Consider the following 27,279-nt stretch of genomic DNA (forward strand, 5'->3'; position numbering starts at 1 on the left):
AATCAACCTGAACGTTGAACTGGACACCACAGCACCTTACTAGGCATGAGGGCACATCCCTTTTCCCTTATGACCTGAGAAACAGCTAACCCAGCCAGTTATGTGGGGTCTATGGTTTAACATGAAACCTGAACCATGGTATTGAGATCACACATGGGCCAAACTCTACAGCCTCTCAATAGCAGCATTACATTTCAAATAAACTGTCATACCATACTTTATACACTGTACATGACCACATAATAATAAATGAAACATGTGGCTCCTCAGTGGACAGTTTAGTAAAATGAACTCTCCTGACAAATTACTTGCTGATGTTGAACCACAACTCAAATCAAGAGCTCGCTCGCTCTCTCGCACACAAAATAATGTTCTACAGTAAAACCATGTGACAAGTCCTCATTGACAAATTTGAACCTTCAGTCCACTGTTTGTCACACTCAACTGACACACACCTGTTAATCTTAGAATAGCACCAATCCCGCAGTTTGGAAAAGTAGTTCTCTATCCATGAAATGCCCACAAAAAAGAAGGCAAGCAAAATACAAAGATCTATGCTCATGTGCAAGTCCAGCACACAGTTTTAAGCTTTCAGAAAGGTTAATTCAAAAGTGGCACATTATTTAAAACTGTTGTGTCATGTATCAGGATTTTGGCTCCATCAGATTCTTTCTTTAAATAAATAAAAGTGACAAAGATAAATCATGGTTTTATCAGCAGAAGAGAGAGGAAACCAGTTTTCAACCACTTCTGCTTATAACAATCTATACATCACAATTTTACATGGTTGTGTAAAGTCTAGTCAAGCACTCACAAGAAAATCACAAACAGTTGTAACACAATTGGCAGAAATAACCTGTACACTTGTCATCAGGGAATTTATGAACTTTTCTCCTTTTGTTAACACATCATGGGAAATAAGTTCTCATATGAATAATCACTAGTTCATTCTTTCAGTGGCAAATATATTTCACGCAAAACAGCCATGCACTTTCCAAAAACAAAACATGCTAATCAGCAAGCAGTCATTTCTGCTTCAAAATCAATAATAATGTAACTTGCCTTCTCAGAGCCCTGCAGGCCAGATTATGTCATCAAGTGGAAAGAAAAGAAAAGTCCGTTATTAGATTATTCATACTACTATTTAACAAATACATGTAGAATACAAAATCAACTATATTTTACACACAAAAAAAGAACTTACTAAATCCATTCTGCACAGTGGCTACTTTTGTGTTTTTCTTACAAAGTTTTACATGATTTTTATTCATAGAGGCAATACTGTGTAATTCTTCTCAACAGTAAAATTAATATTTTCTTAAGGAAGTTAAACATATTCAAAGATATTCTAGTACTACACCCAAATTTCATCAAAATATTTTACACAGTTTGATAAAGAAGATTGCACTGAGTTACTTTACCTGTTCAGGGCTTCAACCTTGACCATGTGTGGGTCAACCTCAGCCTTGAAGTCTTTCAGCTGTTCAATTTGTTTTTTGACAGCATCAATGTCAGACCCAAGTGCTCCCATTGATGAAAAGCGCTCTTCTGCACTATCAAGAAATTCCACCAAGTTCTAGGGAATGCAAATAAAAGTGTTTTTAATTTAGAGCATTTAAGCCAGCATTTTATCAAAAACAGTTATATTAGTATATAACAACGTTAGTTAAGCCAGCATTTTATCAAAACTGTTACATTAATATATAACTGCATTAACTGGCTGTTATGTTGGTTTTTGGTGGAATATTTTATATTTAAGAACTGGTGTAATATTCTGCAATGTGTATTATTTTACAAACCTGTTTTCGGCTGTCACACAAACATCAAGTACTAAGATAAACAAATGTGGCTGTGAGATTTTTTTGTGAGATCATACATTTTAAATAGTGCAACTACAGAGTATCTCAGTTGGTTCTGAAGATGACAGTTGTTAATGCTTGACTAAAAGGAGATTATTTCAATGAAAATGTGATGTAAAATATTTAGGTTAGATAAAATATATGACACGTTAAATATCAAACTATAGGACAATTTGGTGACACATTCCAAGGGATGACTGAACAAGGTAAACTTGTCCTTAAAGATCCAATATTATGAATGGGTACAACATTAGAAATGAGACTTATAAACAGTTACATGAAATAACAGTAATAACACTAAGTAAAATATTTTTAACAAGGCACTGAAAATATATTAATTGAAATAAAGGGAATAAATTGGGACAAGTGAGTGGAAGAGGTAATTTACAAAGTGGTTTGGATGAGAATATTAGTAGCATTTATTGTTGGAAGTGGCGGATAAGGAATTGTGTGTGTAGGTTGTTCAGTACTAAGCATGAACAATGGACACTTGTTTATCAGTTTCTATTATTTAAAGAGATTTTCTCTTGGTTTCTTGAAATGCTGGAAAGCAATAAACATATGTTCACTTGTCCAAGGTAGTTCATCTGCCTTCCTTGAAGTACAACTTCTATCACTACCAGCCACATGTCCCCTGACAAGGGAATGGTGAAATCTACATGCAGCACCCAGTCCCAAGGGTGCTATGGCGCAGGCCTTTGAGAAAATTTTTGGGTGGGACGGTCTGGTTGTAAGATGATGCTGAACAGGCTCTCACAATGTGCTCAATGGGACAATTAATTGCTTGTCTATTAGGCACATCGGACCGGCGCTTTAATTCAGGAGAACCCCCAATGAGATGCTTGTAACATCTGCAGAATGCCTTGATGCACTGCCAGGGCAATAACAATGCAGCAATTCTGATCTTCCATAGCTATCTGTCAGACACTATTGGCAACATTGGATATATTTCAAACATCAAAATAGGCTCAGAGTACTGAGTCTTATCCCACTGTAAATTGCTCCAGCCATCCCTGCTGGACTGCTGGAACAACCCTGTACATGGACAACAGGTCATTGTTCACAGCATGAGATAAATATCTATTTCACATTGTGCCTTGACTGTGTACTTGAAATAGTCACAAAGTCTAACATTGTCACTGAGTTTCTGTCTCATAACAATGGGAATGGTCCACTGGCTTCATGAAACTGGCAACACACTCCAAGATTCTGCCGCCCATTGAGATTCATCTTCACTTTATCTAGCACAGCGAAGAGGATAGGTTGGGCACAGCAGAACTTAGGAATCTGGGCCTCAAAGTCTTGGTTCTACCCAGATCCATAAGGAGCCACCATGCTCAGAAATGGCACTACCTGAGAGACCAGTACAACTTTATTGACTATTTCAGATTTAAAAAACAGATAAAGTATCAAGTTTGAAAATACTTTTGGCCAATTAACAATTCCCGAACAGAAGTGTAAGCTGGCATTTCACAGTTTTTTGCATTTGGCCATGACTATTATTTGTCCCCACAGGCCAATCCGTTGTCCGCTACACGATACTATATGGTGCTGAGCTACACGATATGACTGACAGTATTGTAAGGGGGAGTGACACCCCAGCCAGATATAAGTATCCAAACTGATCAGAGAGGCCAAGACCCCTGTATCTACTGATACTTATGCAATACTTGGCTATCACCAAGTCTACCATTATATGGTGAAGCTGTAGGTCTCCTGATGTGTTTGAGGACTAATTCAAACAAAGGAAAGTTATTCCATGGTACAGTTCACCCATGGTTTCAACAACTGCTGTGTGTCCTAGCATAAACCAGGCACAAAAAGTTGCAAAGACTAGGGGCATTATCTCCTCTTGTGTAATGACCTGCTATCTGGGCAGTATTGTGCCTGTGGCACCCGTGAACAAACACTTGTAGCACCAGGGTCAAACACGAAAGTAGGATAGCATGCCAGCTCCAAGCATTCACATACGAAAAAGCAATGCGCTTAAGCCGAATAAACAAAAACACACACTGAAGGTTGCAAGCGAGTGACTCCAGACTCAGCACAGCCATACCAGAAAGGTTATGATTCCAGAGGCACTGTCCCATGTATGCAACACTCATGCTGCTCATAGCAGTCACGGATAACTCTGACTCTCAACCACAAACAACTCTTGGTCTTACATGCCTGTGTTTGGTGGGGATATCGAAGTTATGAAACAGAAAATTTTATATTTGTATGAAAGATTAAAAAATTTAGAAGTTTTGTTTTTACGAGCTACAGTGATAAAAAATTCTCAAGGACATTCACATTTTACTGTGTAACTGATGACGGGGTAGAGACAGAAAGTAGTCTTGACTGGATGAGCAAGGAGCAGAAATTTGGTTGTGGTGTTTTCAAGGGATCAAGGGAGGTGATCTGACCTATTAGAAGATGCGTATCAACCACGACATCAAAAAATTTCATGCAACAGATGTGCAGAAGGGAATCTTCTAGTCCAACAAGATACAAACCTGTAATGTCTCATGGAATTCCATGGCTTTTTCCATTGCATCTATGAGGTTCTCTTCTCGTTTAGCGTACAGAGCTGTAATGTTATCCCAAGCATTGTCTAGGTCCTCAATGTGTTTCTTCACTTCAGGTTTATCAGGTTCGCCACAGAGGCTCATCAGCTCTTGACCAGTTTGACGGCATTGGTCAACTTCTGGTTTTGTCTGTCAAAACACACAGAAAAATGTTTACACAAAAAGAGTAAAAGACATCAAAATGAATTTAGGGGTATAAAACAGTTATGTAGAGAAGACCATATACAAAGTGCCTCAACAAATATTTTCATTTCAAACTTATGATATATCTTTTCCTTTACATTTTATTTTAATATGCACTTTCAAAGTTTCTTTTTTATAATGACCAGAATAAAAGCAAAACCTAATTAAAGCAAAAATATATAACAATGAGCAACATTCAATACCATGTATCCGAGTTTATTTCTGGAACCAAATAGAATTCAACTTGCACATTCTTCATGTTGTGAAAGACGGAACACACTAAGAATGTTTACGATAGATCAGGAAAATAATCTTACTCCACAGGAATGATTCTGTAGATTATGAAAATATTCATAGTACTAGGTTGAAAGGTCTGTATATTAATTTATCAATTGATTACGGCACAGACAGATAGGCTATTTATAACACTGGCCAAAGGTAGTGAAATAAAAGTACCCTATTACCACTATCCAGAAAGCTATGAAATGAGCATACATTGGGTAAGTACCTGATCAATCTCGTGGCGTATCTCCTGCAGAGCTTCTTGTTGCTGCTGTATAGCGGCTGGCTGCACGGCAGCTGGCTCCTGAGAACTAAGGCTGTCCTGCAGGTCACGCAGTGTAGCCATGACATTGTGCAGCTCATCCCAAAACCTTTCGGCCACAGACAGTGTATCTTCCAGAGAGCGCCCGCGCTCTCCTGTTGCCCGCTGTACTTCATTCCATAAGCTGTTCAGACGTTCTAGCTTGCGTTTGATGTCTGCAATATATAGTTAAATAATGCAACATATGAAAATTAAAAAGAGGAACAGTGCATATCATATGGCTAGAAATTATACTCTTGTTGTTGTTGTTGTTGTTGTTGTGGTCTTCAGTCCCAAGACTGATTTGATGCAGCTTTCCATGCTACTCTATATGGCGCAAGCTTCTTCATCTCCGAATAACTACTGCAACTTACATCCTTCTGAATCTGCTTAGTGTATTCATCTCCTGGTCGCCCTCTATTATATTTACTCTCCACATTTCCCTCCAATACTAAATTGGTGATCCCTTGATGCCTCAAAACGTGTCTTATCAACCAATCCCTCCTCCTAGTCAATTTGTGCCACAAAGTCCTTTTCTCCCCAATTCTATTCAGTACCTCCTCACTTGTTATGTGATCTACCCATCTAATCTTCAGCATTCTTCTGAAGCACCACATTTCAAAAGCTTCTATTCTACACTGTTTATCGTCCATGTTTCACTTCCATATATTGCTACACTCCATACAAATACTTTCATATAAGACTTCCTGGCATTTAAATCTATACTCAATGTTAACAAGTTTCTCTTCTTCAGAAATGCTTTCCTTGCCATAGCCAGTATACATTTTATGTCACCTAATTCAATTCAACTACATTCTGTTATCATTGTTTTGCTTTTGTTCACGTTCATCTTATATCCTCATTTCAAGACACTGCCCATTCCATTCAGCTGCTCTTCCATGTCCTTTGCTGTCTCTGACAGAATTACTATGTCATCAGAAAACCTCAAAGTTTTTATTTCTCCTCCATGGATTTTAATACCTTCTCCAAATTTTTCTTCTGTTTCCTTTACTGCTTGTTCAATATACAGATTGAATAACATAGGGGATAGGCTACAACCCTGTCTCATTCCCTTCTCAATTACTGCTTGCCTTTCGTGCCCCTTGACTCTTACAACTGCCACCTGGTTTCTGCACAAATTGTACATAGCCTTTTGCTCCCTGTATTTTACACCTGCCATATTTAGAATTTGAAAGAGAGTATTCCAGTCAACATGGTCAAAAGCTTTTCCTAAGTTTACAAATGCTAGAAACATAGGTTTGCCTTTCCTTAACCTATTTTCTATGTTAAGTTGTAGTGTCAGTGTTGCTTCACAGGTTCCTACATTTCTATGGAATCCAAACTGATCATCCCCGAGGTCAGCTTCTACAGTTTTTCCATTTACTTGTAAAGAATTCGTGTTAGGATTTTGCAACTATTACTCATTAAACTGATAGTTCGGTAATTTCCACACCTGTCACCAACTGCTTTCTTTAGGACTAGAATTATTACATTCTTCTTGAAGTCTGAAGGTATTTCGCCTGTCTCATACATCTCGCTCACCAGATGGTAGAGTTTTGTCATGACTGGCTCTCCCAAGGCTATCAGTAGTTCTAATGGAATATCGTCTACTCCCGGAGCCTTGTTTTGAATTAGGTCTTTCAGTGCTTTGTCAAATTCTTATCGCAATATCATATCTCCCATTTCATATTCATCTATGTCCTCTTCCATTTCCTTAATATGGCCCTCAAGTACATTGTCCTTGTATAGACCCTCTATCAACTTCAACAACCTCTGCTTTCCCTTCTTTCCTTGGGACTGGTTTTCCATCGGAGCTCTTGATATTCATAAAAGAGGTTCTCTTTTCCCCAAACACCTTTTTAATTTTCCTGTAGGCAGTACCTGTCTTACTCCTAGTGATATATGCTTCTAAATCCTTACATTTGTCCTCTAACCATCCCTGCTTAGCCATTTTGCACTTCCTGTCAATCTCATTTTTGAGACGTTTGTATTCCTTTTCACCTGCTTCATTTAGTGCATTCTTATATTTTCTCCTTTCAACAATTAAATTCAATATCTCTTCTGTTACCCAAGGATTTCTACTAGCCCTCGTCTTTTTACCTACTTGATCCTCTGCTGCCTTCTCTATTTCATCCCTCAAAGCTATCCATTCTTCTTCTATTGTATTTCTTCCCCAAGTTCTTGCCAACCGTTCCCTAATGCTGTCTCTGAAGCTCTCAACAATCTCTGGTTCTTTCAGTTTATCCAAGTTCCATCTCCTTAAATTCCTACCTTTTTGCAGTTTCTTCAGTTTTAATCTACAGTTCATAACCAATAAATTGTGGTCAGAGTCCCCATCTGCACCTGGAAACATCTTACAATTGAAAACCTAGTTCCTAAATCTCTGTCTTACCATTATATAATGTATCTGGAACCTTCCAGTGACTCCAGGCATCATCCACCTACACAATCTTCTTTCATGAACCTTATACCAAGTGTTAGCTATGATTAAGATATGCTCTGTGCGAAATTCTACCAAGTAGCTTCCTCTTTCATTCCTTGGCCCCAGTCCATATTCACCTACTACTTTCCCTTCTCTTCCTTTTCCTACAGTCGAATTTCAGTCCCCCATGACTATTAAATTTTCGCCTCCCTTAACTACCTGAATAATTTCTTTTATCACATCATACATTTCTTCAACTTTCTGATCATCTATGGAGCTAGTTGGCATATAAGCTAGTACTACTGTGGCAGGTGTGGGCTTCGTGTCTATCTTGGCTACAATAATTCTATTTTGTATTTATAACCCTATATTCACCAGACCAGAAGTCTTGTTCCTCGTGCTACCGAACTTCACTAATTCCCATTACATCTAACTTAAACCTATCCATTTCCCTTTTTAAATTTTCTAACCTACCTGTCCAATAAAGGGATCAGACATTCAACACTCAAATCTGTAGAATGCCAGTTTTGTTTCTGCTGATAACGATGTCCTCCTGAGTAGTCCCCACCAGGAGATCCAAATGGGGACTATTTTACCTCTGGAATATTTTAGCAAAGAGGACACCATCATCATTTAACCATACAGTAAATCTGCATGCCCTCAGGAAAAATTACGGCTGTAGTTTCCATCATGTTCTTACCACAATTCATTTACTTAATTTAGTGTGCAACTGTTCCATAAATGCATACTGATATGATCTGATCTTGGTCAATAATGTCTGGTTTAAAAGTGACAAGCTTTCATTCCACAACATTGTATTTTCAGTTTTTATTTTCCTCAGCACTACTAGTTTTGGGCATGAACAATATTCAAGCACACCTAGAACAGATGTCGATACACGATCTTCGTCTTGCACATCTGTGCACAGCGCTGTCAACTAACTGCACAATTACGCATGGCTTATAATTTTTGTATGATAATACATGGGTTTTGTATCAACATCTGTTCTTGATGCACTTAAAAATGGGCCATGTCCTAAACTAATAGTGCTGAATAAAGTACAAGTTCAAAATCCAACAGGGTATAATAATGCCTTTCCTCAAATTTATCAAGGCTGTGGTACCCAACCAAAAGAAAATGATGTTTTGATTACTTTATTGATATAATATTTGATTGAATATACTATAGTATTACAAGCACAGTATTGGTAGTTTAAAACATAGCAAAGTGGAACTGGTCCATTTGTTCTCTTATTACTAACCAAAATACTGTTTTTCTTTTCTCATATTTACACAGTAGTAAGCTGAAATTCCTAAGTTATTTTACAAGCACTATTTTTCCAACCTTCATTATTTGAAGTATAACTTACAATCAAATGATAGTTATACTAATACTGTGCAGATAAACATTTTCCATTAAGTAATATTGAGCATTTAAGATTAGAAACACCACTCACACTCTAAATTTTGGTTTGCTAAGAAGAGCCCGTTTCAATACTCCTCCTTTAAAATTTTGTGGTTCAGGAAATACTACTATAAAAATTTTGTTGTCATAAGAAAAACAAGTTCTAAAAATATATATGACTATTGAGAAATATTTTGTTAGTTAATGAAATATTTTAGGCACAACATTTAGTTCTATAAGAAATTTGTGCCCGAAAGAACAGAAACAACGCAGAATCTGCAGCTGTGATACATATTATGTAAACTGAAGGTGGAGGGAGTATTAACAAAAACTGTACACACCTTTAACAGCAGGATCTGATGTATTTCCTGCCTTGCTGATCACATCATCTGCAGCCCTCTTGACAGCAGCATAAGCTTCTTGACGTTTATCAAGGTCTTCTACAAGTGCTGTGTTCTCTTCCATTTGATCTCGAATGCGTGTCGGATGAGCTGAGACTGGTTCTGCAGCATGCACCTGATCTGCAGTTGAGCCAAGAGCTCTTAACATTCCTTCAAGTTTATCTGAAAACTGACTGGATTCCTGTAAGTTGAAGAAAAAAAATTATACGATTGAGCCTGGTAGCAACAACTCTACACACATCATTTACATAATGGAAATACAGGGTGGTCTTGTTGCACAAGTCTAACTGCCGAGTTGGCAAGTTAGGACAATATATTATGGAATTCACAAATATGCAGAATTTATGTCATTATATAATCTTTAAGAAGAAAAATGACTAAATAATCCAATCTTTGCTTTGTGTGTGATTCAATGTAGCATTTAAATGAAGAAATTTAGACATTTTTCTGATAAGGGAATAACTGAGTACTCAAAACCTGCTGAATAAGGTTCAGAAAATGGTAAAGTCCATATTATTTAAGAACTGTCAACAGAAAATAGTACAAAATTAATTATGAGAGTTGTTCTTCAACACTGAAAGATGCACAGTAATGTCTCAGATGAAATACACAATTAGGGTTGTTACTGTGCTACAGATGCATGCATACCTGCAAAGCTTTCTCAAGAGCCTGTTGCCGCTGTCTCAAGTCAGAACGTAGTCCAGCATAGCGAGAATTGTCACTCTCTACAATCTCTTGAACTTTTGCTGCCTCATCATCACTTACAAGTTTTATGAGAGCTTCTCCCGTCTTGTTGAGCTTTTCCACAAGAGGTTTATGTTCATTTATTGATTGCATCAATAGCTGTAAATAAAAAATTCCTTAAGTCCGTATCACTCTACTCCAATACTATGTAAACTCTTTACTTGCTTGAAAACAACAGAAAACCCACAACAATTCTTAATTTGATTTCAACAGCTCATGGAAAGTGGAATTGAGAATAGAAGTTGTGATGAAGGGTGAGAGGGACAGTAGATGTAGATAACAGAGGTGAAAAAAAGGGGGCAAAATGTGAAGAAAGAGAAGAGGGGAGAAGATGAGGAAAGAAAGGAAATAGGGAGGGGGGGGTAGATGAAAGGCAGGGGGGAAAAAAGAGTACGTGAGAGGGAGGGAGTGAGAGGGAAGTAGGGAGGGAGGAAAGGGTAGGTGAGAGGAAAGGAGGGAGGAAAGGGTAGGTGAGAGGGAGTGAGGGACGAAAGAGTAGGTAAGTTGAGGGTAGGGGATCCAGAAGCAGAGAGAAGACAGTGAGCTAGATATGGTGGTGGTGTCAAACTGCAAAGAGAGAGAGAGAGAGAGAGAGAGAGAGAGAGAGAGAGAGAGAGAGAGAGAGAGAGAGAGAGAGGGGGTGGGGGGGGGGGGGGTAGTTTACAAGGGATACATATAATGAGAAGTATCTGCAAATACAAATCAATGGAAAGGCAAGAGGAATGAAAGCAGATATAAGTAACAGAGTGAACATAGGTGTTAAAAAATCTCAATTATGTTTTGATGTTAAATGTACTTTATCAATGTGATAATGGGAGCTTTTGTTATTGGTATATAACATCAATTATTACCATAAAGTTTGTCTTAACCAGAAAAGTAGACCACCCTGCAACATGCAGCTGAACTTAACATGCTTGACTGCAATGGCTGCTTCACAAGCCGGGCCATCTGGATCCACCACCAGCAGTCAGATGTGAGTTATCCTTACAGGACATTCTACACTCCCAAAATTAACCTGCTCTCCACCCAACAGTTTCCGCCCCGTCGTATCAGCTCCTCCCTTTCTCACATCCTCCTCCCCCCCGTCCCACACCTCCCCCTCATTGTGTGCCGCCATCAACCAAAGCACTCGCCCTCCTATACTCTTCCCTGCTTCTCCCCTTTTACACTCCCTGCTTTTCCTCCACATCCTACCTCCCAATGCTGCACCTGGCAGTCTCGTCAGGCTGCCATCTAGTCCCAGCATGCCCTGCCAGACAACAATCTTCTCTGCCCACACTCTTACCCAGCTATGTCTCCCTCTTAACCACCCCATTCTAGATGGCTATTCACATCGCAATCCAGCCAGAGCTGCTGGCGGTAGGGGTCATGTGTGCATGACGTGTGCTTGCTTGTGTGACTGTCCCCCCCCCCCCCCCCCCCCTCCCTCCTGAAGAAGGCTTTGGCCTAAAGCTCAGTGTATAAAAGTCTTTTTGTTGTTCCTGTCTGCAACTCAAAGTGTCATTTTTAGGGTGAGTAGCAATTTACCCTTTTCCTAATATTGTTGATATTTCAATGTCAACTTGGAGTTTCCACTATTAGAAACAAAATTAACTGGATAAAAATACTGATCATATAATAATAAAAAAATAAATAAAATAAAAAACAATGTGACTGGAACCCACACTACAGCATATTAATCAATTGGCTTAACCACTAAATTATGGCGCCATTCTGAAACTTACTGTTATTTCTAAGTTACTAGTGCATCACAAGAAATTCTGAAATTGTTCTGTCAATTACTCACAAATGAGGGGGCTCCAATATGAAGGGCTGCAGGATGGGATACCTGAGTCCATAACCAACACTACAATGTAAGTGGTTTTAAAACTTCCATCTCACCCTCATCAGCCTCTCTGTGTTAAGAAATATTGCTACACTAACGCAAACTATTTTGCTGGGTTTAGTATACTTCACAGGCTACATGGTATCTATTTAATAATTAATGTATTTCTGGAACCTATTACCTGACTGGGACAGAAACATACTGATCTATTACTTTTAATTAATAGTTCAAGTCAATCCATAGTGGAAATAATGATATTATGTGTACATTGTGATTCCAAGGCTCCTCTAATATTTTTCCATTATACTCGATTCAATCTATTTTTGAACACAGACGCTAAAAAAAAGTAACAGAAAATAGGACGGACACTGCTAGGACACAAAGAGGGAACAATCACTGTCTTCTGATTGGGGTTGTGTACAGTTCATGTGTCTCTGAAAACCTTTTAGGTTAATGAGATTTAGTTGTCAATCCCTAGTGATAGTTATGCTCCCCAAATACTTAAGAGACACATGTTCGCAACAAGCGCTCATGTTTTGTTTGCACAACCATAGAGACCTGCTCTTGAATCTGTGCCCACTGTAATCTGCAACAGTACTAAAGCATTTTGCAAGAAATATCCAAACACTATTAAACCCTTGCTATGTACATTAGTCATTGCTTTCTGCATACAAAAATCTTATGGCCAGCACCAACAGTCACTGTTTTTTCTATGCTTTATTAGAAGATAATAGGAAACCTGTAGCTGAACATCAACAATATAAATATTTCAAATGTGATAAGAACCTCATTTCTATCTTGCTGCTGTGCAATTAAATCAGGCCGAAGAGTTGGCATCGCGGCAAGAACAGCTAACTGCTGCTCAGTGTCAGTCAGCCAACTAGCCAACCCATCATGAGTTTCATTGAAGTGTTCAGCCAGAGCCAAGGCCTGCTCCAGCACCCCTAGTCGATCTGAACTCAGTCCTGACACAGTGTCCATCATTTCACGTAGATCTTCCATCTTCTCACGAATTGTTGATGTGTCCTCATGCTGTGCTGACTCCCGCAGTACCTGTTACAAACAATGTAGTCTAAGATTTACCAACAATAACAATATCTTCATTACAAATGTAAAGTTCTTATCACTCCTTGCATAAGTATGAAGTATTAAGTTATGGTACCTCCATTTAAATCAATGCTGAAATAAATGTAATACATCTGCATATTGTCCCATATAATCTATCTCAGTTCCCTGAGATGCAAAGGAATATGTGCCCTTACAGAATGGAATCTTACATTAGTACTATTCACACCCACAAACGTATCATCTTTACTGTAATGGCCCAAATTATTGCACCAAACATAAACAATTCTGTCCTTATACGTTACTCTAAAGGAGAGTTCAGATACATTATTTCATGTGCCACAGGGACAAAGGTAAGAGAACAATCATCATCATCATCATCATCATCATCATCATCATCCATTTTTGACCATTCATTCACCACATTCCATACATCACACCATACAGAGAATCTTCATGAATGTCTTTGCATGAAAAATAAACATGGAAGACAGACAATAGTAGAAGTCCTCAAATATCTCCTTACAGAAGGCAGAGTGAGAGAGAAAATCTGTTGAAACACATAACTAAATTTCCTTTATTACAGCTCAAGACTTCACGTCTACAATGAATGACTAACTTTCTGCTGCCAAGATAAATTTGTAATCAAAGTTTACAGGGTGTAAAGTGAAGATCAGAGGAAGTAAGTCATAGTTCAAAAACCTGTGAACAGCCTGTTGCAACCCCCTTACATAATGCTAGCCACCAACAGAAATGGTACCTGAACTGTGTTCTTCCTAGTTTTGAAATGCACCGAAAATTCAGATGTAATTTTCATTTAAATGAAACCAAAGTTAAATACTTGTGCGAGCAAATGTTGGTAGCACCTGTGACTGACTGGGAACTGACACATCACACTTTTTATGTGAAGTTCTTGAAATGCATCATAAATAAAACACAGTGTTCAACATGATATTGTGGGTGCTACTGCACTACAGAGCAGTTTCACTATCAGGATTGGAAAACACACTTTCTTTCCGAAGTCTTCAAATTTCTTTCAGTTCATAGGTAGGGAGCCATGTCGCGAAGGGGTTGTACACTGACAATGTGTGTTCCAAAAACTTGTGACATTGAGGGTTAGACAGCACAAAGCTGAATAAGAAGACATATGAATACAATTGTTCAACCAAATCCATTTAAAAATCATTTTAAAATGTAAAACTCCACATTTTTATTAAAGTGTTAAATTACCTTCTTCGCTGTAGAAAGAACATCTCTAACACGGCCCTTCTGGCTGGATATGTCATCGTTCAGAGCTTTATGCTCTTTCAATTGCACGCGGATGACATCAGGTTCTGAACTGGGAGGTTCAGCTTCTCGAATTTGTCCTTCAACCTCACGGAACCAATCAAGAAGTTCATCAATATCTCCTATGACCTCAAGTGACCTCTGAAAAAGACAGACATTGTTGAGAAATTGTACTAAAATGTTGATGTTATGTAAGTTGCTGCAAATGAATTCAAAGTCATCAGACAAGACAGTCTTCATTGCAAAACTGTAGATAAGAGAAGAGGAGTCATTATAAACTACGAGATGAAACTTTCAGCAATGCAGTGTTCACAGTATTGGTAATCATATTTTGGACTTACAAATTCTGACAGTCCTCTGTCAAAAGCACTACAGATGGGTGAAGAACATAAAATGACTGGGTCGCAAGGAAAGCAAGAGATGTATTTCTTTCTGGGAAGTCTTGTCCTCTCAGAAAATGAATGTCAAGTATTGTATTTTTTTCATAATTGCACATCTTTAAACATTTGGTGTACAAGATGCTTTGTTGTCTACATTACTTTGAAGTATAAGCACTTTGCAATAGTTTATCTACATAAACTTCTGTAATTTGCAACTTATCACTCAGTGTGTGGCACACATCTCACAGTGTATCAGAATCATTAACCCCCCTCCTAATCCACTGAAAGATGGTACTGTACAAGAACCATTTTACTGGCAATCTCGTGTGTAATTAAAATCTCAAATTTTACTGCTGAGGTAATTATATAAGATCTATGCTGGAAGAGGTAATATGTTTCTTGACTTGTACTGGGACACTGGAAGATATCTTTACATCCTATTATGAAAACTATTTAAAAATACCTTTATCTTAGGAAAGAAAATTTACCTGTTTTGATAACTGAATACGTTCACCCTTACGCTGTATTTGCTCTGCTATAGCATCAAATCTACGGTTGTCACGTGTCACCAAGCCTTCAATGGTGGAAGCACCTTCTCCAGGTGATATCTGATACAACTGTGGACCTACTAAGTTGATCATTTCCAAAACTGGGCGGAACTCTGAAACATAATAATACAAAACATTGCTTAAAATCAGTTAAAAATGGAGACTATGTTTTAGTATTATGAAAGTTATAGATGCTACTCCACTCACCAAATAGCAGAGATGCCGAGTTGCGGATAGGCACAACAAAAAGGCTGTCACAAAGTGAGCTTTTGGTCAAAAAGGCTTTTGTCGAAAATACACACACACACACACACACACACACACACACACACACACACACACACACACACACACACACACGACCACAGTCTCTGGCTGCTGAGGCCTGTTGTCTACTTCCAATGAAGGCCTTGTTGGCCAAAAGCTCACTTTCTAGCAGTCTTTTTGTTGTGCCTATCTGTGACTCAGCATCTCTGCTATTTGTGAGTAGCAACTACCCTTTTCATAATATTGTTACATTTCATCCTGGACTTTCCATTTCTTGAGACTATGTTTTACTTTGATATGCACATCACATTCAACTATATTTTCTGGAAACAATATCTGAGAACCAAAAGCTTGAAAGCAAACTGTCATCTTGTACTGAGAGTAGGATGGAGAATAGGTGTGCGGAACTATTACTGGAACCCAATTTCTTGTGACAGATAAGAAAAATTATATCTTTATCATCATCTTGTACAGGTTTTTAAGTAGTTTTTCTTAATCCTCACAGACTTCCTTAAAATTTTATTTTATTCATAAAAGTGATTCATGAATGAGATTTTCATTCTGCAGTGGAGTGTGCGCTGATACGAAACTTCCTGGCAGATTAAAACAGTGTGCCCGACCGAGACTCGAACTCGGGACCTTTGCCTTCCACGGGCAAGTGCTCTACCATCTGAGCTACCGAAGCACGACTCACGCTTTACTGTGAGTTTGGAAGGTAGGAGAAGAGATACTGGCAAAAGTAAAGCTGTGAGAACTGTGTGTGAGTCATGCTTCGGTAGCTCAGATGGTAGAGCACTTGCCCGCGGAAGACAAAGGTCTCGAGTTCAAGTCTCGGTCAGGCACACAGTTTTAATCTGCCAGGAAGTTTCAAAGCGATTCACAATAACAAAAAATTAACTATCAAATTAGCATTTGCTATCTATTATAAGCATCAAACTTAACAAACCCCTGTGTATTTTTATATTTTGCTGCAGAGATGTTCATGCACGAAATATTATTTATTTTCCATTCTTTCCATTACTATACAATGAAAGGAAGACAATAATCATCATCATCATCATTTAAGACTGATTATGCCTTTCAGCGTTCAGTCTGGAGAATAGCCCCCCTTATACAGTTCCTCCAGGATCCCCTATTCAGTGCTAACATTGGTGCCTCTTCTGATGTTAAACCTATTACTTCAAAATCATTCTTAACCGAATCCAGGTACCTTTTCCTCGGTCTGCCCCGACTCCTCCTACCCTCTACTGCTGAATCCATGAGTCTCCTGGGTAACCTTGCTTCTCCCATGCGTGTAACATGACCCCACCATCTAAGCCTGTTCGCCCTGACTGCTACATCTATAGAGTTCATTCCCAGTTTTTCTTTGATTTCCTCATTGTGGACACCCTCCTGCCATTGTTCCCATCTACTAGTACCTGCAATCATCCTAGCTACTTTCATATCCGTAACCTCAGCCTTGTTGATAAGGTAACCTGAATCCACCCAGCTCCCATACAACAAAGTTGGTCGAAAGATTGAATGGTGCACAGATAACTTAGTCTTGGTACTGACTTCCTTCTTGCAGAAGAGAGTAGATCGTAGCTGAGTGCTCACTGCATTAGCTTTGCTACACCTCGCTTCCAGTTCTTTCACTATGTTGCCATCCTGTGAGAATATGCATCATAAGTACTTGAAACCGTCCACCTGTTCTAACTTTGTTCCTCCTATTTGGCACTCAATCCGTTTATATTTCTTTCCCACTGACATTACTTTCGTTTTGGAGATGCTAATCTTCATACCATAGTCCTTACATTTCTGATCTAGCTCTGAAATATTACTTTGCAAACTTTCAATCGAATCTGCCATCACAACTAAGTCATCCGCATATGCAAGACTGCTTATTTTGTGTTCACATATCTTAATCTCACCCAGCCAGTCTATTGTTTTCAACATATGATCCATAAATAATATGAACAACAGTGGAGACAGGTTGCAGCCTTGTCTTACCCCTGAAACTACTCTGAACCATGAACTCAACTTACCGTCAACTCTAACTGCTGCCTGACTATCCATGTTAAGACCTTTAATTGCTTGCAAAAGTTTGCCTCCTATTCCATAATCTTGTAGAACAACAATAACTTACTCCTAGGAACCCAGTCATATGCCTTTTCTAGATCTATAAAGCATAGATACAATTCCCTGTTCCACTCACAACACTTCTCCATTATTTGCCGTAAGCTAAAGATCTGGTCCTGACAACCTCTAAGAGGCCTAAACCCACACTGATTTTCATCCAATTGGTCTTCAACTAATACTCGCACTTTCCTTTCAACAATACCTGCGAATATTTTACCCACAACGCTGATTAAAGAGATACATCTGTAGTTGTTACAATCTTTTCTGTTTCCATGTTTAAAGATTGGTGTGATTACTGCTTTTGTCCAGTCTGATGGAACCTGTCCCAACTCCCAGGCCATTTCAATTATCACTGCAATCTATTGACCATTTTTTCCACTTCCTCAAATGTGATCCTATTTCCATCATCATTCCTATCCCATTCTACCTCGAAATCTGAAACATTACTGATCACATTTTCACCTACATTGAGCAACTCAATAATCACTCAATAATCACAATAATCACTTAAAATAAACATTCCACAATATCTGTAATGTTAAGGCTGAGTATTTTTATTGCACTGTAATATTAGAATTCTTCTGTTAGGCTACAATTTTCAGTCCAGTTGAGCCACTAACAATGTATAGATTTTATCATCATCATCATCATCATCATCATCATCATCTAAATTGTCTCCACCACAAATCAATGCAGTTAAGAAGTGACTTTGGTCAAACAACTCTTAACAGCAGTGTTATTGAGGCGTATAGTGTTCTTTATTGTTACCTCCCTTTCATTCTATAAAGACTTCTGTTTTAAAGCAGTCTCAAACAGCATACACACTTTCACATAATAGGCACTGGACGTGTAAAGTAAAATCAGCCAGTTGTCATAATCGTCCCACTCACATAACTACAATGTCCAGTCACATTAATGGCACCACCTGTCAAAGGCTTGAACATCCACCTTCTGCAGTGTAGACTGCTGGGAAATGTGCTGGGAGAGTATCAGTGAGGATATGGAAGGTACTAACAGAGATGGGGCGCCATGTCAACTCCAGAGCCATGGTCAGCTGTGCTAGGCATATAAGTTGTGGACCTGTTGTGTGAATAGTTCAACCGAGGTAGTTCCACAGATTTCAGATTGGGTTTTCATCTGATGTGTTTGGTGGCCAGGGGACTATGGTAAATTTATCCTGGTGCTCTTCAAACTGTGCGTGTACACTGCAAGCTGTGTGATATGCTGCTGGTAGATACCTACTACATGTACGGATAGACACAGTCCCCAACATAGCTGTGTACTTGTTTTGATCCATTGTGCCTTCCAGAATGATGTGATCATCCAGGGAATACCATGAAAACACTCTTCACACCATAATACATGCAGTATGTTTGCTTTCAGATATTTCACGCCATAAATGCCAATGGTCATCTGTCTGATGGAGCATACAACATGATTCACGTGAAGAGGCCACCTGTTGCCACTCAGTGAGCATCTAGCTATGGTATCAGTGTGCAAATTCCAGCTTTTGTCACTGATGAACAGCAATCAGCACGGGTGCATGAACAAGGCACCTACTGCAAAGGCCCATACGCAGCAATGTTCACTGAAGAGTTATTAAGGAGAGAAGAGTTGTCAGCCACTTTGTTCATCTGGATGGTCAGTTGCTCAACAGTTGCCTGTCTAATCGCCTATACAAATCTCTGCAATCATTGTTCACTCCTGCCATCTATGGCCCATGTTGCACTACAATTGCCTTGGAGCCGGTTTTGCAAAGTGTCATTTTGCCATGCACAGTCATCTAAGACCACATTAATTTGGATCAGCTTTGTTTCTTCTGGCCTTTATCCTTATCCATTATTTTTCATTCTCATATTCTATAAACTCCTTTGCTCTTCTGTACATGGTGTTTTTGTCCTGGGTCTAATACTGCCCTGTATAAACATATGACAGCTTGAACTTACATGTGAAAAGTCATGTTGCTGTAAATCTTTGTTTTATGTACGTCCATTTCTTCCACATCGTTTAATCCCTCCCCTCTTGGAGCCAATATAATATGCTTCTACTGTTCACAAGAAACTACATTATCTGAAGTGTTGCCTCCCCTTGCTGTTTCTAGGAATGTGTCGGAACAATATAGTGATAGTGTAATATAGTGATAGTGTCCAAGATCCTCTCATTCACAGTCCTTTGTAGACTTTTCTTCTATAGCAACTGTTTCCTTCTCTCCGAGTTCCCGATATTCTTATGAGAATCTTTCATTTAAAAGGTCTAGCCTCCTAAGTAACCCAATTCCAATGCAGTTCAGACTTTCTGTTGCATAAAAGACTTCATGAAAAAACACTGTCTGGTGGTAACTTAATTTTTGCATTGACTGAAATACTCTCGTACAATAATCACACAGATCCACCTGATAAAATTCTGAACTTGTTTATATACCAGGGTATGATCAAAGTTTCTCAGCATGGTAGTAAACAACTGTGCTTTTTTTACATCAGAGATGGTTTTTTTTTCTTTTTTTTTTTTATACATAGTCCTGCAACAAAAAGTTGTTGAGGCTTATTTATTTATTTATTTATTTATTTCTGATAATTGGAAGTGAAAGTAATGCCTTTTTATGAAATCCAGATTTCTTCTCAGATACTTATTTCTCCAATTTCTGCATAATACTTGCATAGTACTTGTTAGTTATAATTTTATCACTTGTAAGATAATATCAAAAATCCATTTTTAAGCCAAGAAAAACACTGATCATAACATTTGTTATAGATGGAGCCCACTTAATAGTGTTTGATGCAGTGCCATTTGCTGCATCCAATGCTTTGATATTAATCATAAAATCAATTGTATTTGTTTTGAAGAGGTAAAAAGATTCGCTTTCACATTACTTTCATCTAATGTTTAATAAACGCAGCACCCATCATGCACAAAGTTTTCTCATAGTTAATTCTTCATATAAGAAGTTCACAACCTTTCTTCTGGATTCCTAATGTGTCAGCTATCCTAGACCTTAATTATCAACCACACCAACACCATATTGGGCATATTCTGTGTATTCTCATCTGTGGTTGTAGTATTAAAAACCCTATTAATGGGTCACCTTCAGGGTAAATACATCCGAATTTAGTAATCTATTTCTTAGCTGTAAATAACAAATAAGTTTTGCTTTATAGAATTTCAAATGCTTTATAGATGAATCTCTGGTCCTTCTGAGCATGACAAACAAGGAATTTTATGATGGCATAGTATTCCAGCTTATCAATTAGAATGAAAAACCTGCAACATTACTGCTTCAAAGAGCTCCATATGCTGAGGTGACAAAAGTCAGGGCATACCTCCAAATATCATGTCAGACCACGTTTTGCCCGGTATAGGGCAACAACTCGACGTGGCATGGACCCAACAAGTCGCTGGAAGTCTCCTGCAGAAATATTGAGCCATGCTGTCTCTACAGCTCTCCATAATGGGAAAGGGTTGCCAGTGCAGGATTTTGTGCATGGATGGACCTCTTTATGTCCCACAAATGTTCAATGGGATTCATGTCGGGTGATCTGGGTGGCCCAATCATTCGCTTGAATTGCCTAAAATTTTCTTGAAACTAATCCCAAACAATTGTGGACCGCTGACACGGCACACTGACATTGCAAAAAATTCTATCACCGTTTGGGAACAAGAAGTCCACGAATGACTGCAAATACTCTCCAAGTAGCCAAAAATAATCATTTCCAGTCAATGATTAGTTCAGTTGGACCAGAGAACCCCTCCATTCCATGTAAACACAGCCCATACTATTATTGAACCAGCACCAGTTTCCACGGCGTCTTGTTCGCAACTTGGGTCCACGACATTGTGGGGTCCGTGCAACACTCCAATTCTGCCATCAGCTCTTAACAATCAAAATCAGGAGTCATCTGACCAAGCCATGGTTTTCCAGTTGTCTTGGATCCAACTGATGTGGTCGCAAGCCCACAAGAGGTGCTGCAAGCAATGCTGTTAGCAAAGGCACTCACATCGGTCATCTTCTGCCGTAACCCATTAAACACCAAATTTCGCTGTACTGTCCTAACGGATACGTTTGTCCTACAACCACATATATTTCTGTGGTTATTTCACACAAGTTTAGTACAAAAAACTCTATGCATATGCCACTGCTCTCTCTCATTAAGTGAAGGCCAATGGCCACTCTATTGTCCATAGTGAGAGGCAATGCCTGAAATTTGGTATTCTTGGCACACTCCTGACACTGTCGATTTCAGAATATTGAATTCCCTAGAAATTTCAGAAATGGAATGTCCCAAGCATCTAGTTCCAACTACCATTCTGCATCCAAAGTCTTAATTTCTGTCATGTGGCCATAATCATGTCAGAAGCCCTTCCACATGAATCATGTAAGTACAAATGACAGGTCTACCAATGCACTGCCCTTTAATACCTTGTGTACACAATACTCCTGCCATCTGTATAACTGCATATCACTATCCCATGACTTTTGCCACCTCAGTGTAAAATAAATAGTCTGCACACATAGTTGATAGTTATACATACATTATAGAATGTGTACCAGCATAACTAAAACAAAAAGTGATTGATAGCAACATCAGCTATGCACCAAAGTGAGACTACCTCACCTCACCATCTTACTGCTTACCGCACTCTTCTTTTCCTACCAACACAATATTTTTCATGTTTCTTGAAGACTGTAATCAGTTTTTGTGCCACAAACTTGCAACGAGATCCTGTTAATCTTTCTATGTCATTCAGCTATATTTTAGAAATATCCAAATCATTTGACAAGATGTTCAGTTACCTTACTACACAGACAATCTAATAAATGATACACTTTTTATAGCTTTTTCTAAAAGATATTTCAGTGCTATTCATCTTTCATCGCCACTGGCTTGCATGTATTACAACTGGCCCCAGAATAAATAAGAGGAGACACAAGGCTTACCTTGTATATCAAGCTCTAGCCGCTGTATGTCTTCTTCGCGAGGTTCAGCTGCCTGCAGCTGAGCTTCAGCTCCCATCATCCAGTCAACCAGACGGTTGTGGCAATTGTGAAACTGTTGCACAAGTGGCAATGCTTCCTGAAACATGATTAACATTTGCACTTGTCAGCGAAATTAAAAAATAATGGGTTATACATGTACAGCAGAATTTGAGGAACAAGGAAATCAATTAAGCACAGTATCTAAGTTATTTACACATGTTTCAAGAATTATCTGTGTACAGTAGAAACACACCTGTGCATGTTTCAACATGTCTGCACCACGGCTGGTAAGATCATTAAATCTCCGCTGTAGTGAGTCCAGTTTATCTTTTAACGCCAGAGCCTCATCACTTGAAATGTGTTTCATGAGTTCCAAGCCAGTATCCACAGTACCATCCACTTGATTCTGATGATTTGCCACTTCTTCAGTTAGGTCCTATAAAAAGAAAAGTACACATGAAAATGCAGTATCATTCCCACATCAATTTTAGATCCTTGAGCAACAGTACCTTAATGTTTAAATGCATTACATAACTGCAATGTAAATTCACTTGTCATGCATTAATGAGGAAAAATATTTTAAAAAATTTGAAAATGTTTTTTTTAGGTTCACTTAACTACCTTTTAAAAATAGCTAGTCACAGTTTATATAATGGTAATTTAACTTTCAGATTGGGAACAATAAAAAAAATGAAGATAGGTTATTCCTCACTTGCAGATAATACTGAGTAGCTCGTATAAAAATTTCCATCTTTGGTGTTATTTTTCCAATTTTGACTTTTTTTTTCTTTTCTTTTTCTTCTTCCAAATTTCAGAGCTTTTTTTTGCCAGGTTCAGTGTTTATTTTGGCGTCACAAAATTATGAAGGAAATGAACTGGCATTTTAAAGTTATACACCATCCTCAGCATTGAGAAAATAATAAGCCAAATCAAAATTTCAAAATTCAATAAGTGTCTATTATGAATATTGGTAAATTGCCATCCTCAGATTTATACCATTGTTTATGAATGAAAATAACAAATTCCATGATATTGCAGAGAAATTGCCTTCATGATATTTCAAAAAAATTGCCAAAGTTGTCTTATTTAGTTAAAAATCACATTTTTGCAATATTTTTTATCATCATTTTATTTAGTTTAAACAGAAGTGCACTCTAATAAGTCTAACACTATGACTGCTGCCCACCACGATGTCGGATGCCGCCTGGTGGCATTGTGGGCACATGACGCAGTACTAAAAGTATGTAAGCACAGCAGACATGGATGGGGGATCACCCTAGTGAAGATATGAGCTGCAAATGGGGTAATCCATTGAGATAAGTGACTTTGACAAAGAGCAGATTATTATTATGCAGAGCCTGTGAACGTTATCTCGAAAACAGCAAAACTAGTCAAATATTCAAGTGCTACTGTCATGAGCACATACATAAAGAGGTAGAATGACAGTAAACTCACATTAGGTGCTAAATGGTTGTACATGCACAACTCTTCACAGAATGTGGGGTTTGGACGCTTGACACCCTCTAAAGTAGGATAGATGGTGATCTGTGGCATCACTGTTGAAAGAGCACAATGCTGGTACATGCTCAAGTGTTTCGGAGCACACCATTCATCATACATTGTTGAACATTGAGATCATCAGCAGACCGCCCCTACCTCTTCACATGTTGACCCAATGAAATGGTGAATTATAATTACTGTGGGCATGAGGCCATGAGATTTGACAGCTGATCAATGGAAACATGTTGGCTCTTCGGGTGAATCATATTTTTGCTACACTAGGTTGATGGTCGTCTCCACAATTACTGTCGTTGAGGTGAAAGGCGGCTCAAAACGTTCAGTGCGCCACGGACACAGGCTGGTGGGAGCAGTATTATGCGATAGGAGACATTCTCCTGCACTTGCATGGGACCTGTGGTAGTAGTCGAAGATACGCTGACAGCTGCAAACCACCTGCATCCCTTCATGCTCGATGTCTTCCCTGACGGCAATGACATGTTCAGCAGTATAACTGTCTGCTCTGAACCAGAACCATGCCACAGTGGTTTGAGGTTCATTATAGTGAACTCACGTTGATGCCTCGGTGATCAAGTTTGCCTGATGTAAATCCTGTGGAACCCATCTGGGTTGCAATCGGCTGCCGTCACAGGGTATTCAAATCAGCAGTTCATTATTTACATGAATTACATTACCTGTTCATGGACATCTAATGCCACATATCTCCACAAAACTACCAACAAAGTGTCAAATTCCTGATACACCAAATCAGTGATGTATCTCATTCCAAAGACAGACAAATAAGCTGCTAAGCAGGTGGTCATAATGTTTTAATTCATCAGCATACATGGCACAACACACGTCTCACACAGTGTTCCTCGTGTATAAAAAATGCTGCTACATCCACACCTATACTCCAAAAGCCACTTTACTGAACGCGACAGAGAGTACTTCTGGCACCACTGCCATTCCCCCCCACCCACCCCCCAATTGTGAATGGTACATGCAAAAATTAAGTGTCTGTAAACTTCTGTGTAAGCTCAAATAACTCTGATTTTCTTATTGGGGCTACTTCACAAGATGTATGAAGAAGAAAATAACGCATTACCCAACTCTTCTTGAAATTTCAACAGTAAACCTCCTATGGTGCTGTACACGTCTTCAGTAGCACACATGCAACTGAAGGTCATCGAACACATCAATCCAACTCATACGACTGCATTTAATTGAGCAGCTTTCAGCTACGAACCAATATGAAGAAGGAAATCTCTATAATTCAATAAATAATATGCTAAACACAAGGAATCAGCTTGTTAGGCACAATACTTACGGCAAGATCTTCCATCTGTGCAAGTAGTTTCTCAGTGTGCACAGCAAGAATGCGGAACTTTGAAAGACGTTGATCTGCTCCATCCATCCAAGCCTGTAGATCCTGATAACCAAGTACAAGATGCCTTAGGCCAGTGCGAGACTGAGACAGCAGTGCACCAACTGCTTCAGAAGCATCAACAAGTGCAGTGTAACGATCAGCTGCTGCCTGCAGCCGGTCAGCAAGGCCAGCTGCTTCATCCTCCCCGACCAAGCCCATTAGTTCCCCAGCCACATCTGTCAACTCTGACAAATCAGTCTTGTGCCGAAGGATTTCAGTGTGAAGAGCCTGAAATTAAATAAAGCAAAATAAGAAATCGCTACATCCACAGCCATTAAGAGACAGACACACATTATTTTGTAGTTCCCTGCAGCTGATTCATAAAGCAATTTAAGTTTTTCACTGCATTTTCACAATGGCACAACCTCACAGACATGAACAATGGTTTCGACATGAAAAATCTCTCATTTTTTAATTTTTAAACATATGTTACAAAAATTACAGTTAAAATTCAAACTAAAAACTGAGAAAGACACAAAAAGAAAATAACGAAATGTCAAATACTCTACAGCAGGGATTCACAGATTGTGTTCCACATGTCACAGCATGTAATTTTTACACTTGCACAAGAAAGCAGTCATTGCAACAAAAGTGGCATGCGAGTCCATAAGTAATGACATTATTTAGTGATCAGAGGGTATTCCATCAGCCTACTTGATAGTGAATTCAACTTTTTATCGCAATTTCCTTGGGTATTTCTGTGAATGTGTAGGCGTTTCCTTCATGACTATCAGTAAATAACATAACAAAATCAATCTTTTCTCCCATTTCAAATTAAATTATGTAAATAATGTTCCAATAATAATACATAGCAGTTGCTACATTTGTTACAGAAAACAAATATTTATAAAACAAAGTGTGTGTGTGTGTGTGTGTGTGTGTGTGTGTGTGTTAGGTGGGGAGGAGGGGAGGGGGGGCACGCGACACGTTTTACAGGATTTAAACATGTGTATACTCACATCATGTTCCTTTATTCTCTGCTGAATTTTCTCCTCATCAGTAGGCACAAGTTCCATGTCTTTTACCTTCTTTTCTGTTTTGTCCAACCATTCCACAATAGGAACCAGCCTATCCTGTAAAATAATATGTATTACATCTTAATGTCGGACTTAAAATAAATGTATGTTCGGCATGTGACACACTAACTCACAAAACAGGCAGAATAAAATCTTTATTTTTAAGCTATATTATACAAGCTTTAAAATATTTCCACTAGTTCCTTGAGTCACTATAACAGGGTTCCATTATCAGTTTGAAATTCTTACAGGTGGGATGTTCACGCTCTCCAGGTTAGAAGATCTGCAATATAAGGAAAAGGGTAGATTGCTTCTCACCATACAGATGACACATTGAGTTGTAGGCAGCACACTAAAAAGACTGTTCCACACTTAGCTTTTGGCCAAAGCCTTCTTCAGAGAAGAAAACACACAACAAGCACATTTCACACACACATGACCACCATCTCCGATACCTCTGGCCAGAATGCCAAATAATTCCACCAGACCGGTCCGAGATGCTGGAGATGATGGTCGTGTGTGTGTGTGTGTGTGTGTGTGTGTGTGTGTTTGTTTTCTTTTCTGGAGAAAGCTTTAAAAGCTAAATGTGTATCAGTCTTTTCATTGTGCTTGTCTGCAACCTAATGTGTCATCTTTATGGTAAATTGCAACCTATCCATCTCCTTATATTGTTTCCTTTAGCTCTGTTTGATAACAATGCCTGGCAAACTAG

The 27,279-nt window shown here is 38.7% G+C and overlaps 1 protein-coding gene across 1 annotated transcript in view; it reads right to left on the bottom strand.

The window, feature by feature from the left end:
- LOC126092273 (microtubule-actin cross-linking factor 1) overlaps positions 1-27,279 on the bottom strand; it is a 497,641-nt gene that overhangs the window by 107,459 nt on the left and 362,903 nt on the right. The window contains exons 61-73 of the mRNA XM_049907790.1: positions 26,511-26,624; positions 25,453-25,779; positions 22,879-23,061; positions 22,587-22,722; positions 15,209-15,381; positions 14,284-14,481; positions 12,775-13,041; positions 10,068-10,262; positions 9,360-9,600; positions 5,118-5,368; positions 4,355-4,555; positions 1,422-1,576; positions 1,063-1,074 (exon numbers count right to left, since the gene is read on the bottom strand). Of these exons, the coding sequence (XP_049763747.1) occupies positions 1,063-1,074; positions 1,422-1,576; positions 4,355-4,555; positions 5,118-5,368; positions 9,360-9,600; positions 10,068-10,262; positions 12,775-13,041; positions 14,284-14,481; positions 15,209-15,381; positions 22,587-22,722; positions 22,879-23,061; positions 25,453-25,779; positions 26,511-26,624 (2,453 nt within the window). The remainder of the gene's footprint in view (positions 1-1,062; positions 1,075-1,421; positions 1,577-4,354; positions 4,556-5,117; positions 5,369-9,359; positions 9,601-10,067; positions 10,263-12,774; positions 13,042-14,283; positions 14,482-15,208; positions 15,382-22,586; positions 22,723-22,878; positions 23,062-25,452; positions 25,780-26,510; positions 26,625-27,279) is intronic.

The sequence above is a fragment of the Schistocerca cancellata genome, chromosome 7, assembly GCF_023864275.1.
Source record: "Schistocerca cancellata isolate TAMUIC-IGC-003103 chromosome 7, iqSchCanc2.1, whole genome shotgun sequence".
NCBI classification, from domain to species: domain Eukaryota; kingdom Metazoa; phylum Arthropoda; class Insecta; order Orthoptera; family Acrididae; genus Schistocerca; species Schistocerca cancellata.